A 17,245-nucleotide genomic window follows, 5' to 3' on the forward strand; every position below is an offset into this window, starting at 1 on the left:
AGTATCAGGGATTGGATGTAGTTATTCCCAGAGAAGAGGTGATGGTATAACCTGCCAAGCATTTCACAATAAGTAGGCTCTTGCTGATGGTAATTTTGAAGAGAAGTGTCAGATATGAGCCATCAGGAACACCTGTAGGATAAGAACACCAATTTGATAAAGAGAATCTGGGTAGGTCCCCAAAAGTGTCTATTATACTATCATGAAAACAGTAGATTTTTTTCATCTTTCAAACGGAAAGCCCCTTAGTACTAGGGATTCCAACATGCTTGCATCTAGGAGAGGCACTGCCTAGAACCTGCATGCTTTCAACCACGGTATCTAACTGAGATCGCCAAAGCAACCGGTATTTCAGTATGGACCCAGAAATTGACTATGTCAGGCTTTTTGCAGTGAGACCCATTTAAATCTGCTTTCAAATCCTTGTCATTTTTCTGAATAATATTTTTTCTTACAAAAAAAAGACACTGCTGTATTCTACAAATAGAGTCCCAGTTTCCCTAAGAGATAGTAATCATCAATTGAAACAAATCTGTGTTCTTCGGTAACTAAAGAAAACGTTTGCAAAACTAGATCAGAAGGAACAGGGAAGTTCAGAGTTAACACCCTTAGTTTTCTCTTTGGGTGTGTGAAAAAATCATGTAAACTCAAAGAGCTAATTCTTAAGTTCTGCAAATTCTGACTTCAATTCTCCCTAAGATCCTTCTAATAAATCAGGAGAAAGCCACAGACAGATGAGAATAGATTTCCAGGAGAAACTAAGACAAGTTAACTTGAAAGTTTTAGAACTAAGCCAGAAAATTAAGTTGTAGATCAGAATTTACAGTGTGTTATTTTTTAAGAATAAAAAATTGACTAAAATATTTTAAGTATTTTAAGTATATAATAGTTTTATTTAATCATTTATTTATTATTTATTATTATTTAAATTATTATTTGAGTCATAATATATTTTACATAAAATAGATTATTAAATTTTTAATATATATTTAAATTTAATATTAAATTTAAATATTAGAATATTTTATATTAGAAATTGACCAAAATAATATATTTAAAATATATTTTATTTAAATAATTGTTTCTTTTTATTACTTAAATTATTATTTAAATAAAGCCAGAATTAGATTAAGCAGTGAGTAGATAATAACAGTTAAGGGTTATTATATGAGCACAAAATTGCAAATATGCATTTGTTTTGTTTTGTTTTGTTTTTATTAACATATAATGTATTATTTATTTCAGGGGTACTGGTCTGTGATTCATCAGTCTCACATAACTCACCATAGCACATAGCCTCCCAAGTGTCCGTGCCTGAGCCACCCTATCCCTCTGACTTCCCTTCCCTCCAGCAACCCTCAGTTTTTTTCCTGAGATTGAATCCCTTATGGTTTGGCTCCCTCTCTGGTTTCATCTTGTTTCATTTTTCCCTCCCTTACCCTATGATCCTCTGTCTTGCTTCTCAAATTCCTCATATCAGTGAGATCATATGATAATTGCTTCTGCAAATATGCATTTGTTTAATTGCCTGTCACCTTTACAATATAATTAGTACAGCTGTACATGGTCTTAGTAACTAATTCTACTGTCTTGAGTATAATGGAGTAGAAAACTACTTCCTATATTTGAAACCTCATTGATCGTACCCCATCACCATATATAAATGACATTTCCATAACAAGGTACTGTTTGTCATTGAACCCCCAAAGACACTCATTGATAGGAGGTTGGAAGCAACCTCTTCTAGTGTTGGACTAAACATTAAGGTGATTAAAGAAGAATCCTATCTTACTTTCCTTTGTTTCTTTGTTTACTGAAGTATACCAAAGTCTCTGACTAAGGAAAATCATGTTTACTCTATTTCCTCCTTGACCAAAAAAAAAAAAAATGTTTCTATCGTGACTCTGAATGGCATATTTAGTGAGATAATATAGACTTGGGAAGACTGACTTTTACTGCAAGAAAAACTCCACAGTATGTTTGGTTTTGTCTGACACTCCAGCTGGGGTGGCTTCAGTCCTCTGAAGGACTCCATCTCTGAACTATAAAATGTTAGTGGTCAAAGAGACACAGAATCAAGAACCACTTATTCTTAGGTGCCTTCTGACTGTGAACAGCTTCCCTTCCATTCATCAGCCACGTGGCTGTCTCAGTGCATTTACTCGGGGTGACATCAGTCATCATCCTGTGAAACTGTACCACATTCTTAGTCTCAAATGTCTACAACTGCAAAGTCCTTTTTCCTTAACTTACACTTGTTAAAAAGTTACACAGATAATAAATGAAAACATTGCCACTATAAAATTTCAAATAACGGATGAACAGAGCATCTCCAAAGTGGGAAAAACAAACAAACCTACCATCTTTGTCATTCCCCACTATACAACCAATGCACAGCCTTAGCCTAAGAGCCACGTCATAGGTCAGTGTATTAGGAATTCAAAACTGTGTGCCTTCTGGGCATTTATCACTGGCCCTTTTGACCTCTGAGTTCCCTGCCACCTCTGAGCAATACTTCTAGCATGGTCTAACTACACAACGATGTGTTAGCCGTTAAATAAAACCAAAACCTAAGTCTAAAAGAATCATAGTTTGACTAAATCTAGCTTCCACAAAATAATTCTTCACTTCAAAAACCTTATTTCAGCATAAGTGACAAAAAGTTTTCACTGAATCCTTCACTTTGAAGTTCATTATTTTGAAATAGAGTAAAAAATTATACCATTGTAGAGGCTTTAAAGAAGCCTGCAGTGATGATAACCAGGAAGCTGATTACCAGTACTATTTTGGGAATTGCTACAAAGAAGAATCCACAGCCACCTATAGTCCCCTACTCCTGTTTCTAATAGTTTCCACTCTTTATGCTATATATGAAGCTGAAAAGAAAACCCTCTGTTCGAAGGGCTCTAACAGAATCAGTAAACAGTTCAAGCTCAGCAATCCAAAAATTCACTACCGCTTGAGGTGGCATATTAAATATAGGCTTTAAAGCATTCATGAAATAAAGGAAATGGAATTTTTAAATTTTTTTTCCAAAGAGGCAGAAATCTGAAAACACAATATGTAAAGGAGTGTGAGCATTTACCTTTAAGAGAAAATGTGAAAATCAAATGAAAGAAAATTTTATTCAGTTCAAGCATTTCATTAAGAGGGGCACCTGGGTGGCTCAGTGGGTTAAAGCCTCTGCCTTTGGCTCAGGTCATAATCTCGGGGTCCTGGGATCAAGCAGGGAGCCTGCTTCCTCCTCTCTCTCTCTGCCTGCCTCTCTGCCTCTCTGCCTACTTGTGATCTCTGTCTGTCAAATAAATAAATAAAATCTTTTAAAAAATAAATAAAATAAAATAAAAAGAAAAGAATTTCATTAAGAAATGAATAGGAGACAAAGGTACTTTCAGTCATAATGGACAGACATCCCAGAGATGTTTCATTTTTTGTTAATACTTGGAGTACTGGAGCAATTAATAAAAGAAAAGTTATAATGATAAGGTAACCAAAGCCAAACATAATTTTAGCCCTTACATTCAAATTTCCCCCCAAAAAGAATAGTGCATTATGTCGGCATGAAACTATAAAAATTATTCTAGTAGTCAATTTGTCATTTCTTACAGGAATCTCAAGTAAAGGGGAATAAACAGCTTACTTTTTGGATACTTTTAGCAAGTCAGAAAGCAGTATCTTGAAAATTATATATTATGTTTATGTTATTTAACTACTAAACATTATATATGTATAGTATATATACTTATTTCTACAATGGTGTTTATATATATATTTATATATTTTATGTATATAAATACATATATTTTTTTTGTGTATATATATATATATATATTTTTTTTTTTTTAAATTTGGCTACTAAACAAACCTTTAAAATGACCTAAAAGAAGGATGCAAGCCTAAACAGCTTATAGTTCATCCATTAAGATCATGGCTGTTAAAAAAATGAAACAAGGGACGCCTGGGTGGCTCAGTTGGTTAAGCGGCTGCCTTCGGCTCAGGTCATGATCCCAGCGTCCTGGGATCGAGTCCCACATCGGGCTCCTTGCTCCGCGGGGAGCCTGCTTCTCCCTCTGACTCTGCCTTCCACTCTGTATGCCTGTGCTCGCTCTCACTCGCTCTCTCTCTGACAAATAAATAAATAAAATCTTTAAAAAAAAAAAAATGAAACAAGATGGGATCTGGAGGGAGACAATAAGAGACTCTTAATCTCAGGAAACAAACTCTGAGGGTTGCTGTGGAGGGTTGGAGGGGAGGTTAGGGTAGCTGGGTTATGGACATTGGAGAGGGTATATGCTATGGGCAAGTGCTGTGAATTGTGTAAGACTGATGATTCACAGACCTGTACCTCTGAAGGAAATAATACACTATATATTAATTTAAAAAAAATCATGTCCATTATATTGCCATTAAGGTATTTGCAATCGTGTAAGTCAATTTCTATGAGTTTTACCAGTCTTCTTGTTGTTCCAGTGAATTGTTAATGAATTTTTTTACAAATGTAGCCAGGTGATTTCTTTTTTAATGTTTACATTATTTAAAAACGCATGAAAGAGAGTTTAATAAATAAATATATACACTATATGTTATTCCTTTGAACATCTGTGCATAAGATTTTTGAGAAATTTTGGAGGACTTTGGTCAGTTGTAGCATATTTATATCTCTGTCTTTTGATGGTCAGATTTCCTAGGCTTCGAAACAATTATTTCTGTTCATTGCTTATGGATTTTACATTTCATTGCTTTGTTGACTAAAGCTCATTAATACACAGAAGCATCATGGTCACTGCTAATATCCCTTTTTCTTCCTCCCTCCCTCCCCACTCTCCTTTGGTTTCTAATGGCCATGGATAAATATCTTCTTTTGCTACATATAGATTCCTCAGTTGTTAAGGTAGCAAACTATTCAAAGCCTAAGATTTGACACTTAGCAATTAATCTTTTTTTTAAATTTTATTTTATTTTTTCAGTATTCCAAGATTCATTTGTTTATGCATCACATCCAGTGCTCCGTGCAATACATGCCCTCCTTAATACCCACCACCAGGCTCACCCAACCCCCCACCCCACTCCCCTCCAAAATCCTCAGTTTGTCTCTCAGAGTTCACGGTTTCTTATGGTTCATCTCTCCCTCTGATTTTCCCCAATTCACTTTTCCTTTCCTTCTCCTAATGTCTCCATGTTATTCCTTATGTTCCACAAGTAAGTGAAACCATATGATATTGACTTTCTTTGCTTGACTTATTTCACTCAGCATAATCTCCTCCAGACCTGTCCATGTTGATACAAAAGTTGAGTATTCATCCTTTCTGATGGAGCCATAATACTCCATTGTATATATGGACCATATCTTCTCTATCTATTCATCTGTTGAAGAACATAGTGGCTCTTTTCGTAGTTTGGTGATTGTGGCCATTGCGGCTATGAACAATGGGGTACAGATGGCCCTTCTTTTCACTGCATCTGAATCTTTGGGGTAAATACCCAGTAGTGCAATTGCAGGGTCTTAGGGTAGCTCTATTTTTAATTTCTTAGGGAATCTCCACACTGTTTTCCAAAGTGTCATCAATTAATCTTAAAATATTTTTTATCACATTTCTGATTCATAGAGAGGAGAACTATTGATAATACCTTTATATCCTTGATGTGTCAAGTCTTCTACTAATCACAACAGTTAAGTAAATGCATTCTATTACATAGATCCAATTCTGCTTCCATAAGCCACATCATAGGTTCATGAAAAAAATTATTTGCACACTTTTGGCAGAAAGTAAAAACCCAAAACAAAACAAAAGAAACCAAAAAAAAAAAAAAAAAACCTTTAAAATCTATTCAATCTATAGCTGTGTTTGTTCTTTATGAGTCAGTTTTTTCTCCAGAAACACTTTTGAACTTTCATAATTATATGAAAGCATAAAATACTATATTCTATAATATTTAACCAATGTGTTCTGAATTGTAATGGTAACAGTATACAATTTTTATTTGAGATATGGCCTTCCTAGAAACCAATTTCTTAGCATAAGCTAGAGCCAGGATTTTGCAGAATTTTAAAGAAAAATATTTCATAAATTGAAGTTGCAGTTCCCTTAAGACAAGTTCTATTTTGGGGTCTACATTTACAATAGCTGAGACTGTCACACTCATTCACCTTCATCATTAAAAAGCCATACAAAGTTCCTTTCTCCTCTAAAGTTAGAAACGTTGGCCTTGTAGATTAACTTTCTGAGTCCATTTAAGTTTACCTCTAGAGGTGTATAGACTGGGTAACCAGTTAGACAAGATCAGATCTTAACACTATGAAAAACCTCCCATACTCACTACTTTTTAAAATTACTTGTGAAAAGTAAAACTTTCTTAAGAACCTAGTCTGGATACTTTTAAGAAAACAAAACTATTTGGGACTTGCATAAAAACTGTTTCTAAAAAAAAAAAAAATGGGGAAGAAAAATGAAATGGCAAAAGGTCCTGCCTCTTAGCAACACCTGGCCAGCCCTCTCTAGATTAGCGTTGGTGCAAACTTGTGTGGGTCCAACTGTAATGCATGGTCCAGGGGGTCTGTGTCTGACTCAAGCACACCCAGGTATTGGTGTCTGAGGAAAGCAAACATATATTCTTTGGAAAAGGTTGCAGCATATATTTTGTTGCTCTGTTGTGGGATGCTCTCTAGAGGTGGTGCTAGGGGAAAACGATTGTGCTGATTATGAGATGTCAGACATTAAAAAATATACTCAGAGATGACAAAACTAGATTGTAGCAGCTATTACTGTAAAGAGCAACTGGTCCTGACTTCGAGCTACCGAAGGAAGTAGCCCCTGAAAGTTACTAAGAACTATCAGAAAGCCCTCTAGTTGGGACCCATGTCCACTGCTGAGAGAGAACAATAATTAGAACGATTACCACTGACAGCCACCACTAGAAAACCACAGATGAAACAGTAGACTTCCCAGCCATCTTCCCGTCATCTTTCCTAAATAGGACATGCAAATCCTTTTATCTGCTGGGCATTCGAGAGAAAGATAACAAATGTTGGCCTTTCAATATATTCCAGATTGAATATTTCCAGACAATAAATATGAAACTGTTAGAGGCTCAGAAACTTTCGATATGGGTTTTACTGAAGATAAAGACCTTGGATTGTAGCTCAACTTTCAATAAATATGATAACATTTATTGTTGCTACACTGAATGCCATCTACTGTTCTAAGTATTTTTTTGTATATATTTACTCAATGTATTAACTATGAGGTATGTGCCTTTACTATACCCATTTTACTGATGAGGGAAAGTTAAGTACACAAAAGTTAATTAACTTGCCCAGTTTTTAAGTGAGGAACACAGACTAATTCCAGAGCTATGCTCTAGCTTCTTATACACCCAGAAAAAAATGCCCCTTTGCCAAAGATAGCCACATCCTAATGCCTAGAACCTGTGAATATGTTACATTACATGGCAAAAGGGACTTTGCAGGTGAGTTTAAATTACCGACTTTGAGATGAGATTATCCTGGATCCAGTGGGCCAAATCTAATCACACAGGTCCTTAGAGATAGAGAATCTTTCTTGGCTATGGCCAGAAGGAAATGTGAATATAGAAGAACGGTCAGAGAGATACACAGTTGCTGGCTGTGAAGATGAAAAAGGGGGACTATGTGCCAAGGAATGTGGACATTTACTAGAAGTTGGGAAAAGCAAGGAAACAGATTTTCCCCTAGAGATTCCAGAAAATAATGCAACCCTGCCAGCACCTTTGTTTCAGCCCAGTAGAACTGGTTTTGGACTTCTAACCTACAGAACTAAGATAATAAATTTGTGATGTTTTAAGCAACTAAATTTGTGATAACTTGACAGCAGCAGAAAAGTACTAATATATACTACCTTGCTGAAAAAGAGTTACTGAAGCATTTTCTTTGCTTGGGCAAAATGGTTTTGCTATAAGCTTAGGTGTATGTGTTGTTTCTCTTGTTTTGAACATATCATGTGGTTATTTGTCCCACATTTAGCACTCAACCAAATGTTACAGAAATTGAGCATACTTTAAGTCTTGCAGCAGAGCTATACAACTAACCAGATGCCATGATATAGATCTTTGATAACATACATGATGGCTTTTTACCAAACAGTGGGAAGTTACTGTTCTAACATTCAGAATACAAATAATCTGATTCTTTACCAAATTCTGTCATCAGGGCCAAAGTATTTTTTGAAGTCTCACAATAAAATGAATTTATTAAAAGGGAGATTGGTACATTACTACAACGAGCTTTTCCAAAACTGTACCAAAGTCATCAATATTCACCATAACAGATACCACAAAATGGGTTGAGTTATTTTTCTCATATGGCTGTATTTATATACACAAATACAGTGAAAAATCAGGGCACTGGCCTTTGCAGGCAGTCTTTTGGGAAGCATTCCACCTCCACAAATTATGAATGCCACAGACCCTTATCAAATGTAACACTCGTTGCTATCTGCTTTGACTAAAGTGGCAGTTTGCTGCCTGATAAGATATAGCTGTATATCTGTATAAATATAGAAAAAAAAAAAAACTATACCAAGGGGCAGTAGCAGTTTCTTAGTTGATGAAATGTATTGATTGAAAAAGAAATATTAAAGCTTTAGAAAGCAGCAATAAATGCTTTGGAAGACTCAGGCCGTCCTAAGAGTAGCTTCAGATCAAGTCTTCAGGGGGCGCCTGGGTGGCTCAGTTGGTTAAACACCCAACTCTTGATTTTGGCTAAGGTCATGACCTCAGAGTCATGGGATCCAGCCCCACATCAGGCTCCACGCTCGGCAGGAAGTCTGCTTGAGATTTTCTCTCTCCCTCTCCCCAGCTCCATGCTTGCTCCCTCTCTCTCTCTCCGGAATAAATAAACCTTTAAAAACAACAACAAGAAAACAAGCCTTCAGAACAGAGATTGAATCCCACAGAGCTTTGTGATGGATGAAATTAAACCTGCCACATACAGTACACTCATATTCTTCCAGCAGTCAGGTTGTGGAGCATTACCCGTTCCTCCAAGCATTGTAGACACGATCATAATTTAGCTCCTATGGTCTGGATTCATACAAACATTATTAAAATGGTTCTTGCAGAATAAGCTGGAGAAAAGCAGTCAATATTAACTAGGTAGCCCAGATGTTGACTGCTGAGATAAATAGTCAGAACAACTTCACCTCTACCACCCAGAGATGTAGTGGCTTATTTTGAGCAACAGTGGCATTCTGTCTGTTGTATAGAGACCCAATAGGAAAGGGGGGGTCTGCCAGGAGGACCAAGCTCATACAGTCTTCTGGACGGATAGAATGAGTGTTATGTGTGTAAAGGGCCATAGGGATTGTTTTTGTTTTCATAACCAGTGCCATTCCCTGGTCTGGTGGATTCACCATCATTCCTTATGTTGCTGTCCTTTCCAAATAACCTGTTTTCTTATTTCTTTTGAATTGACCATTTGTACAAGTGAATAGACAAAATTAACAAGCTGAACATGATCTGAATAGTGACACTGTTAACCTAAAATTTTTTTAGTTTTTATTATTTTCTTAAGGCTAAAAGCAGTACATAATCATTGTAGAAAAATTAGAAAAGACAGAAAGCAAAAAGGAAAAAACCATATGTATATATATGTATGTATGTATGTGTATGTATGTATACATACATATATGCATGTATACAATGAAGTCTCATTACCCAGTATAACCACTGCTAATATTTAGGAATATACTCTTTACACAAATATGTATATAAACATGTTTCAGCAAAAATAGTATGATAACATAGTAATAGCATCGTGGGGTATAATGTTTTATAACTTCCTTGTTTCACAAAGGACTAGTATACTTTTGTAGCTGCCACCTAGAACTTCATTTTTAATGATCACATATCATATTATTGTGCGACTTTACTGTAATTTATTTAATCAGTTCTCTGTTATTAGACTTTTAAGTGTGGTTTGTAACTTTTATTATTACAAATAATACTATGATGAACATATTAGTAAATGAATGTTGCAACTTGTCTAGTTATGTACTTAAGCTAATTTCTAGAAGTTGAATTGCTGGTTAAAAGTTACACAGTTTTCTAAGGATTTTAATGGCTGTCTATAGTTTCATCTTTAAATGGGAAGGAAAACAGATTAAAATCAGAAAGATAAAAATCATTCAACATCTCTAAATTAATAACTTTCAAAAAGATCTGAAATGCTAAATGAAAACACACATAGAAGTATTTCAACTAGGGCCTTCTTGTTAAACCATTCAAATACACGTGCATAAGGTTAATGGGTTTAAGTGAGAGTTATTAAGTTTACAAATCAACAAATAAGATGATTCCCTAAATAACAGGCAATGACATTACAATATTATCTTCTATTCTATTAATACTTATTTAGGAACGAAAAAAAATAATGTCAACTGTATTGAGATATCATCTTTATTATTTAATACATTCTGTTATGTAAATTATTTATATTTTTAATATTTCATAACTGTTGGTTTCTTGACTTTTCTTCTACTATATTATGAGCTCACTGAAGCCAAAAATTATATTCTGTGTATCTCTGTAACACTAGTAATCAAGCCCTAGCATATGGTAGGCATTCAATAAATGTTTGCTTTATATACATGGGCAACAAAATTAATTTGACTTTTTTATTAACTAAATTAATCAGTTTCAGGATTCTGTAACTACATTGGCAGAAACATTATGTTTAAATTGCATATTGGAATTTTCTTATGTTTAATTTGTTCAGATATATTTTATATTAAAATTACCAGTAATATACAAAGTAATACTGATTAAAATAAAATAGCATCTGTATGTAATCTGATAAGGTTTTTAAAGTGTACACTGAACTTACAACCTGTCAAATAGAAGACATTTTCAATGAAGAATAACTTAGGATGATTTCGGAATTATATAAAAGATGGTGTAATGCCATGTTTCAAATTATTTAAGAAAGAAATTAAGACTATGCCATGAGATTACTTTATAAATCATAAATGCACTTTAAAAAACAAGATCAGCTTTTGTTATGCAAGTAAAGATGTTACTGTTCTTAAACTTGACTTGAAGAGTGGTGCGCTGCTTAAAATACTATAAAAATCTTTAAAGCTTATATGTGGAAACTGTTTTTAGTCTGTTTTCATTGTTTTCTATGTGAATGAGAAATTTGTTAACTAGGCCTAGTTCTTGATGATACAATCCTAACCTCTGTTACTTCTGACTTATAGGGTATCTTTGTTACTAGGGTTCAGCCTGATGGACCAGCATCCAACCTGCTGCAGCCTGGCGATAAGATCCTTCAGGTAAGAGAGACAAGAAGCACTGTTTTCAACTGCCACACTAAAACAAATATGTACCCACGTTATAGAGTAACTTGAATTAAATGATTGGAAGTAAGTCCTTTTCACATTTCTTATTTGCCTTTATTTTGGGGGGTTGAGAAGCAAATCAGAAGCAAAGTCAATCTGATATAATCCTGTATATTTCAGTTTTTGGCACATGGTAGATGTTCTGTGTATTTTTGTTTATATGAATACTGGGGTTTTTGGTGATACAAGAAGAACTGAAACACACAAGATCTATGCAGAGCTATCAAGTATAAATAAGAGTATTGGAGTACTAAACCAGGGTATCTGTGTTGACTTTGGATGAGGAAGGGACTCATCCATATTTAATTTCTCAACAGTAAGCTTATTACAGTTTGAATACCGTGAAATGCATGGTTGTATGCCCCTACTCCCCCTTCTTAAATACTTGAACAGATGTTTACCAAATATAAGGTGACTTATTAAAATGTACTGTCTGATGGAAAGGACTTTCTAACTTAAAGCTCTATGTAACAGAAAAGGGTCACTCCAGAAAACAGTTAAGAAAATTCTTGGTGTAACCATTTTGCTGTCTTTATTCTCTCTGAATTCACTTCTGCTTAGTCATTTCCTACATTCCAGAGAAAGGCCCTTAAGTATCTTCAGTTTATTTAAAATTCAGTGTTTTGACTTATTACCCTGAAATTATCCACTATATAGCTAGGTGGAACTATCTGAAATTTTAGATATTTAACCACTGAAGCAATTATGACATGGTTCCACATAATATATTGAAGATATAGGGACATTGAGAAGATAGGACATGTGGGAAAGGAACCTTCTTGTTAGACTACAAACAGTTACAGCAATGCAAGGACCCCACACAACTCAGCTCTAAGGAGATAGTCTATCTTTTATTTATTGAACACTTTCAAAAAGTCCTAGAGAAGTAGAAATCCTATATAATTATGTATTTTTATATATTATATATATAGCCTTAATATTTTATTCTCAGAAATATTTTAAATGAACTAGGAAGATCATGAAAACTCAAGTTTTCAAAAATAATAATTCTCTGAAGACCACAGGTTGCCTGAACCTGTGACAATGTCACAATAGAAACAGCATCCAGCAGATTTGAGTCCATTCCATGCAGGCAGAAGACCAAGCCAGCAGTTGATCTTTAGAGTTAAAATCTTGAAACATAAAAGACACATAAAATATTCTGAATTTATTTTTACCATTTGGTTATGGAAGTTCTATATTTTTTACTTCCTAGCTAGCTCTCTGATCTTAAGCATTTTATATCATGTCTATAGGACTCACAATTATTATGTGTAAATGAACTGTGGTTTATATTATATTATATTGCATTATTTTGAAGCTGATGTCCCCTCAGCTTCAAAATTCAACTGTTCAATAATTCTATAAATTTCCATGAAAAACAGTCAAGAATAAATTCACAATGTAGTTCTCTAACACTTGGTAAATGCTGTTGTTTAGCAGAAGAAGTGGATAGTCTTTTCCTCTACTGAATTTCAAAGAAGTTATTTTGAACCTCTGAGTCTGAAAAAAAATGTAGCCAGTTAATCTCAGATCTCTGATCTATTTGAATGCCATACCGGTTAGAGAGGCCTTCCATAGCTTGAGACAGTTTGGGAGTAGCCTTCATCCATGACAGAGTTGGCAAAAGAAAGGTTTTTCTCTCGGATTCAGAAAATATTTATATATATTTATATATATATATAAAATAAATTAAATATTATATAAATTAAATATATATATAAATATTTATATATATATGTATATATACACACACACATGCACATACATACACATGTGTATATATGTGAATAATCTGTGTATATATATATGAATGTTAAATATATATGTTATATGTTAAAATGTTATATATCCATATATCTATAGACAAGTGATAGATGATAGATAGATAATCAGTATAGATGAATATAGATATCCTGGAGAAGGGAAATGAGAATTCAGTTAGTGTCTAGTTGCAGGGTTAGAATACTCTTTCCTGACTGTGCAATTCTAGAAGGATTTCATGGGGGGACATGAGGGTTGAGTATTTCTAGTCCCTAAGAGGTATACAGCAATGGCAAAGCGCACCGAGAAATCAATTCCTAATGCAAGAAGTAGGAAGGAATTATAAACTCAATCTGTAAAAACCACAAAACTGCAGGAGAGCTGCACCTGGGTTGGCTCTTCACTCCACAAATGACTACAAAAGGTGTAGCACTTTATTTTTGCTCTAGAACTCATTTGTATCTAGTACAATAAAATCAAAGTCCATTTTCAGCAAAAGAAAAAAGCACATAACCATAATCAGACAAATTACTATATTTACAGTTTCACTCATACTAGTTAAAAAGCACAAGTGGCTAATTATACTTTCTGAAAGAGATAAGAATGGCTAATTCTAAACTGAAATCATTGTCAGCATCAGATGTTAAGAGGGCAAATTATATTTTTGTCTATAAAGCTATTGGCTCTTTGTTTAAAGAACACTGGAAAAAATGAGTTGCCTCTCATTTAGAAGATCCTTAAAATATGTTATCCCTGGAGCAAATTTGTTTACTAGCTTTGATGACAATGTAGCAGCCTAGAAAATCAAGGTAAAAGGAACAAAGAAATAAACAACTACAACAATAACAACAACAACCCCCCCCACCCCCGCCCCGCAATGAATGAGCCTCCTAAGTGATGGCAGTTGCCGGGTTTGATCTAACCCAGTAGCAAATAGAAAAAAAAGATACACTTTTCCCAAATCTCCCCCAAGCCCCTAATTTATTATAGAAGAGCTTTCTCTTTCTTTGTCTATAACTCTTTTTACCCACTATCTCTTCTTATTCTGTTATGGGATCATGAACATGTTACTGGAATTACATAAAGAGGTGTGCATTAAGAGATAATCTTTTTTCTTTTTTAAGAGATCATGATGGAGAGGAAAAGTGAGTTGGGGAAAATCAGAGAGGGAGACAAACCATCAGAGACTGTGGACTCTGAGAAACAAACTGAGGGTTTTGGAGGGGAGGGAGTGGGCGTTTGGTGAGCCTGGTGTGGGTATTAAGGAAGGCAGGCATTGCATGGAGCACTGGGTATGGTGCATAAACAATGGATCTTGGAACACTGAAAAATTACAAGTTCAAGAATAAATTGAATAATCTAACAGTAGAGTATCAATAAGAAAGAGAGACATAAAAATGGAAAGAAATATTATGTTCTCAAACAATCAAATAATCACATATACACTTTAAGGACTTTTATTTTTCACAAATCACTTTATAAATATCATTCAAACAGAAAGCTTAAATTAAAATTATGAGTTAGTTTTAAAAAAGATAATGTTAATTAAGACATATTCACATGATGTTTCCATCCTTTTACTGTTCATTTTCCCAGAATAAATACACTATAATTAATGAATATATTCATATGACCTACTGTGTTTAGCGAGTCATGTTGCTTTAAGACACTTTGGAGGAGGAGCTAGCCATGAGGCTGGGAAAACTAATCCCTCCCAGCCCCACCCACCTTCTCCACAAAGTCAAAGCACACAGGGGTGAGAGAGAACAAATGTGAGCACATGCATTATAAAAAAAATGTTATTAGATTGAACCATGTGAATTTGCCAATATTTGACCATTTTTGAAGTGGTAATTTTGTTGGTTTAACATCAAAGTTTTTTTCTAATGTTCTTTCCAATTAAACAATTCAATCTAATTTATTATGCATTTTAAATTCAAAATATATTAAAATACAGAAAATCTATTAATTATCGTTACTCTGTTGAAAAAATGAATAGACTGGATAATAGGAATTTATTATACTTGATAGTTAACATGGTTCATAGTTATAGCCTAACACTCATTTGTAAGTACATTACACATTATGTTACATATCATTTTTATACATATAATATTCTAGTATATCACTGTAGTCAAACCCTATCCTCTTCATTTACCTGCCCACCCCTTCCCTTGGACAGGAGGCTAATTTGGCAGGAAAAACAAAAGTAAATAATTTATAAATACTTGTCAATAACATCCAGGTTTTACCAGTTATCAAAACAGTTTTCTCATATAAGGTATACTAATATCATACCTAATTGAAGATCATTTCAGAGTCTCTTCTACTGTACTATAATTTTAAGTGTTTTCCAAAATATATTCCTCGTCTTATATCTCTAAGATACCGAAATAGAATAATCAAAGAGATGTAATTCGAACAAATCAGGTATTTCCCCTTTTTTTCTAGTCTTAAAAAAACCTGGTTCTACAATTCATATAGACAAATCAAGAACCCACTCTGAATGAATACGTGTCTGAAATTTTAGTCAGCCGTTTGTAGGTTGTTGGCTCAGAGTGCCTTATCAAGAGAGTTTACTCTTGATGGAGCAGGAGTTACTCCAGGCTTAACAGAGAAGAAAGAGGAGGATGAGCAGAAGGACTAACTGGGTGAACCTGGCAGCAGTGTTCAGGAGCAGAGGGGAGAGACTTCTGTCAGAATGAGCTAGTGTGGAGTTCAAAGAGAGAATACTGGAGAGGGAGACCACAGGCATAAAAAAAGAAAAGGTTTTGCCCTGAGGTGGAGAACTGAAACCTGCAGAGGGCTGGGGGAGGAGGTACTAAGACACAGCTTTCAAGGCTGAGAATGTGAGAAGTGTAGCCTTCCCTAAAATCTAACTAAAACGTCCGCAGAGGGCTGAATCTACTATATACAGAGACAGAGTACTGTGTCTGTATTTGGCCACCGGATCAAGCCTTCCTTGTCTGAATGGAAGTTCTGTGCTTCTTCGAATGACCAGTAGGTGTGGTGAGCTGCTAACAGTATTATCTTACTTAGCTAAAGTTTATTTCTTCAACAATCTCAAAGCAAAGAGCTTCCGAGAAGCCATAATTAATGTCACAAAGTCCATGCACTAAATTTCATGCCTTTCACTCAAAAAGAAGACTTTATTTCATACTTGGAATGTCTTACCTCGCTTTCCAGACCACAAAGGGGAAAGCCTCTGGATCCAGGCACATAGCCAGAAGCAAAAGTCATAGCAAACAGTTTCATTGTCCAAGAAGAGAGAGAAACTTCCTTCTTTTAAAAGATAGAACCAAAATTCAAAGAGTACAGCAGAGTCATTCAGTATAGACTATAGAGTGTTTCCCAATGGCACCCCTTACAGTATCTTTTTTGAAAGGAGTTCCTTACTCAAAGAAGTTTCAGACCCATCTCAGATTCTATCCCTTGTTTCAGGATTTCACAATGTATTAAGAATTTCAGAACCTGAGAAATCTTACAAACTTACATGTCCCAAAATATTTAACCATATAGCCCTCTTTACGAACAACATTAACTAACTACCTCCACAGAATACACTTTGGGAAATGTTTCTTACAGAAGCTTCTAACTGGGCCCACGGCTTTATCCCACAGTGTTCATGTTCATAATTATCATCATGAGTCATCTGGAATGGGTTAGAGTATATTCATGTCTCTGAATTTTTAAAAATTTCTCCCAAAAAAGCTACAAAAACTCAAGTGAGAAATTTTTGTTATGGTTAAAATGAAGTATGGGACCCTTAAAAAAATGAACTTAAGCTATTTGGAAATTTCATTAAAGCATTTTCCAACAAAGTCAAATGAATTAACGCTTTTCTTTAGTTGATCTTACTTGGTGGTTGAAAATCAAAAACATCAGAGAGGTTGGGGAAAAGGTTGGGGGAAAGGGTCAGTAATCACATAATTCTTAATGTTCAGAGAAATTATTGCTTTTAATGATGTAATATATTTGAAGAATAAGATTTTTAATACAATTTGATTAGAAGACAATAAATAATTTTTTTAATGTATATGGTTTTATATGCCAGAGTTTCACTACATATCTCATTCAATTTATGAAATTCAGTTCAGTAAATTAATAAA

General features: G+C 34.5%; 1 protein-coding gene across 4 annotated transcripts in view; it reads left to right on the top strand.

The window, feature by feature from the left end:
• Positions 1-17,245, top strand: part of LRRC7 (leucine rich repeat containing 7) — a 573,404-nt gene that overhangs the window by 540,513 nt on the left and 15,646 nt on the right. For 3 of the 4 annotated variants that reach the window (XM_059138591.1, XM_059138595.1, XM_059138592.1), the window contains one exon: positions 11,232-11,306. In XM_059138591.1, coding sequence (XP_058994574.1) covers positions 11,232-11,306 — 75 coding nt within the window. The remainder of the gene's footprint in view (positions 1-11,231; positions 11,307-17,245) is intronic. The other variant, XM_059138593.1, reaches the window with a different exon arrangement.

Source organism: Mustela lutreola, chromosome 10 (genome assembly GCF_030435805.1).
Source record: "Mustela lutreola isolate mMusLut2 chromosome 10, mMusLut2.pri, whole genome shotgun sequence".
NCBI classification, from domain to species: Eukaryota; Metazoa; Chordata; class Mammalia; order Carnivora; family Mustelidae; genus Mustela; species Mustela lutreola.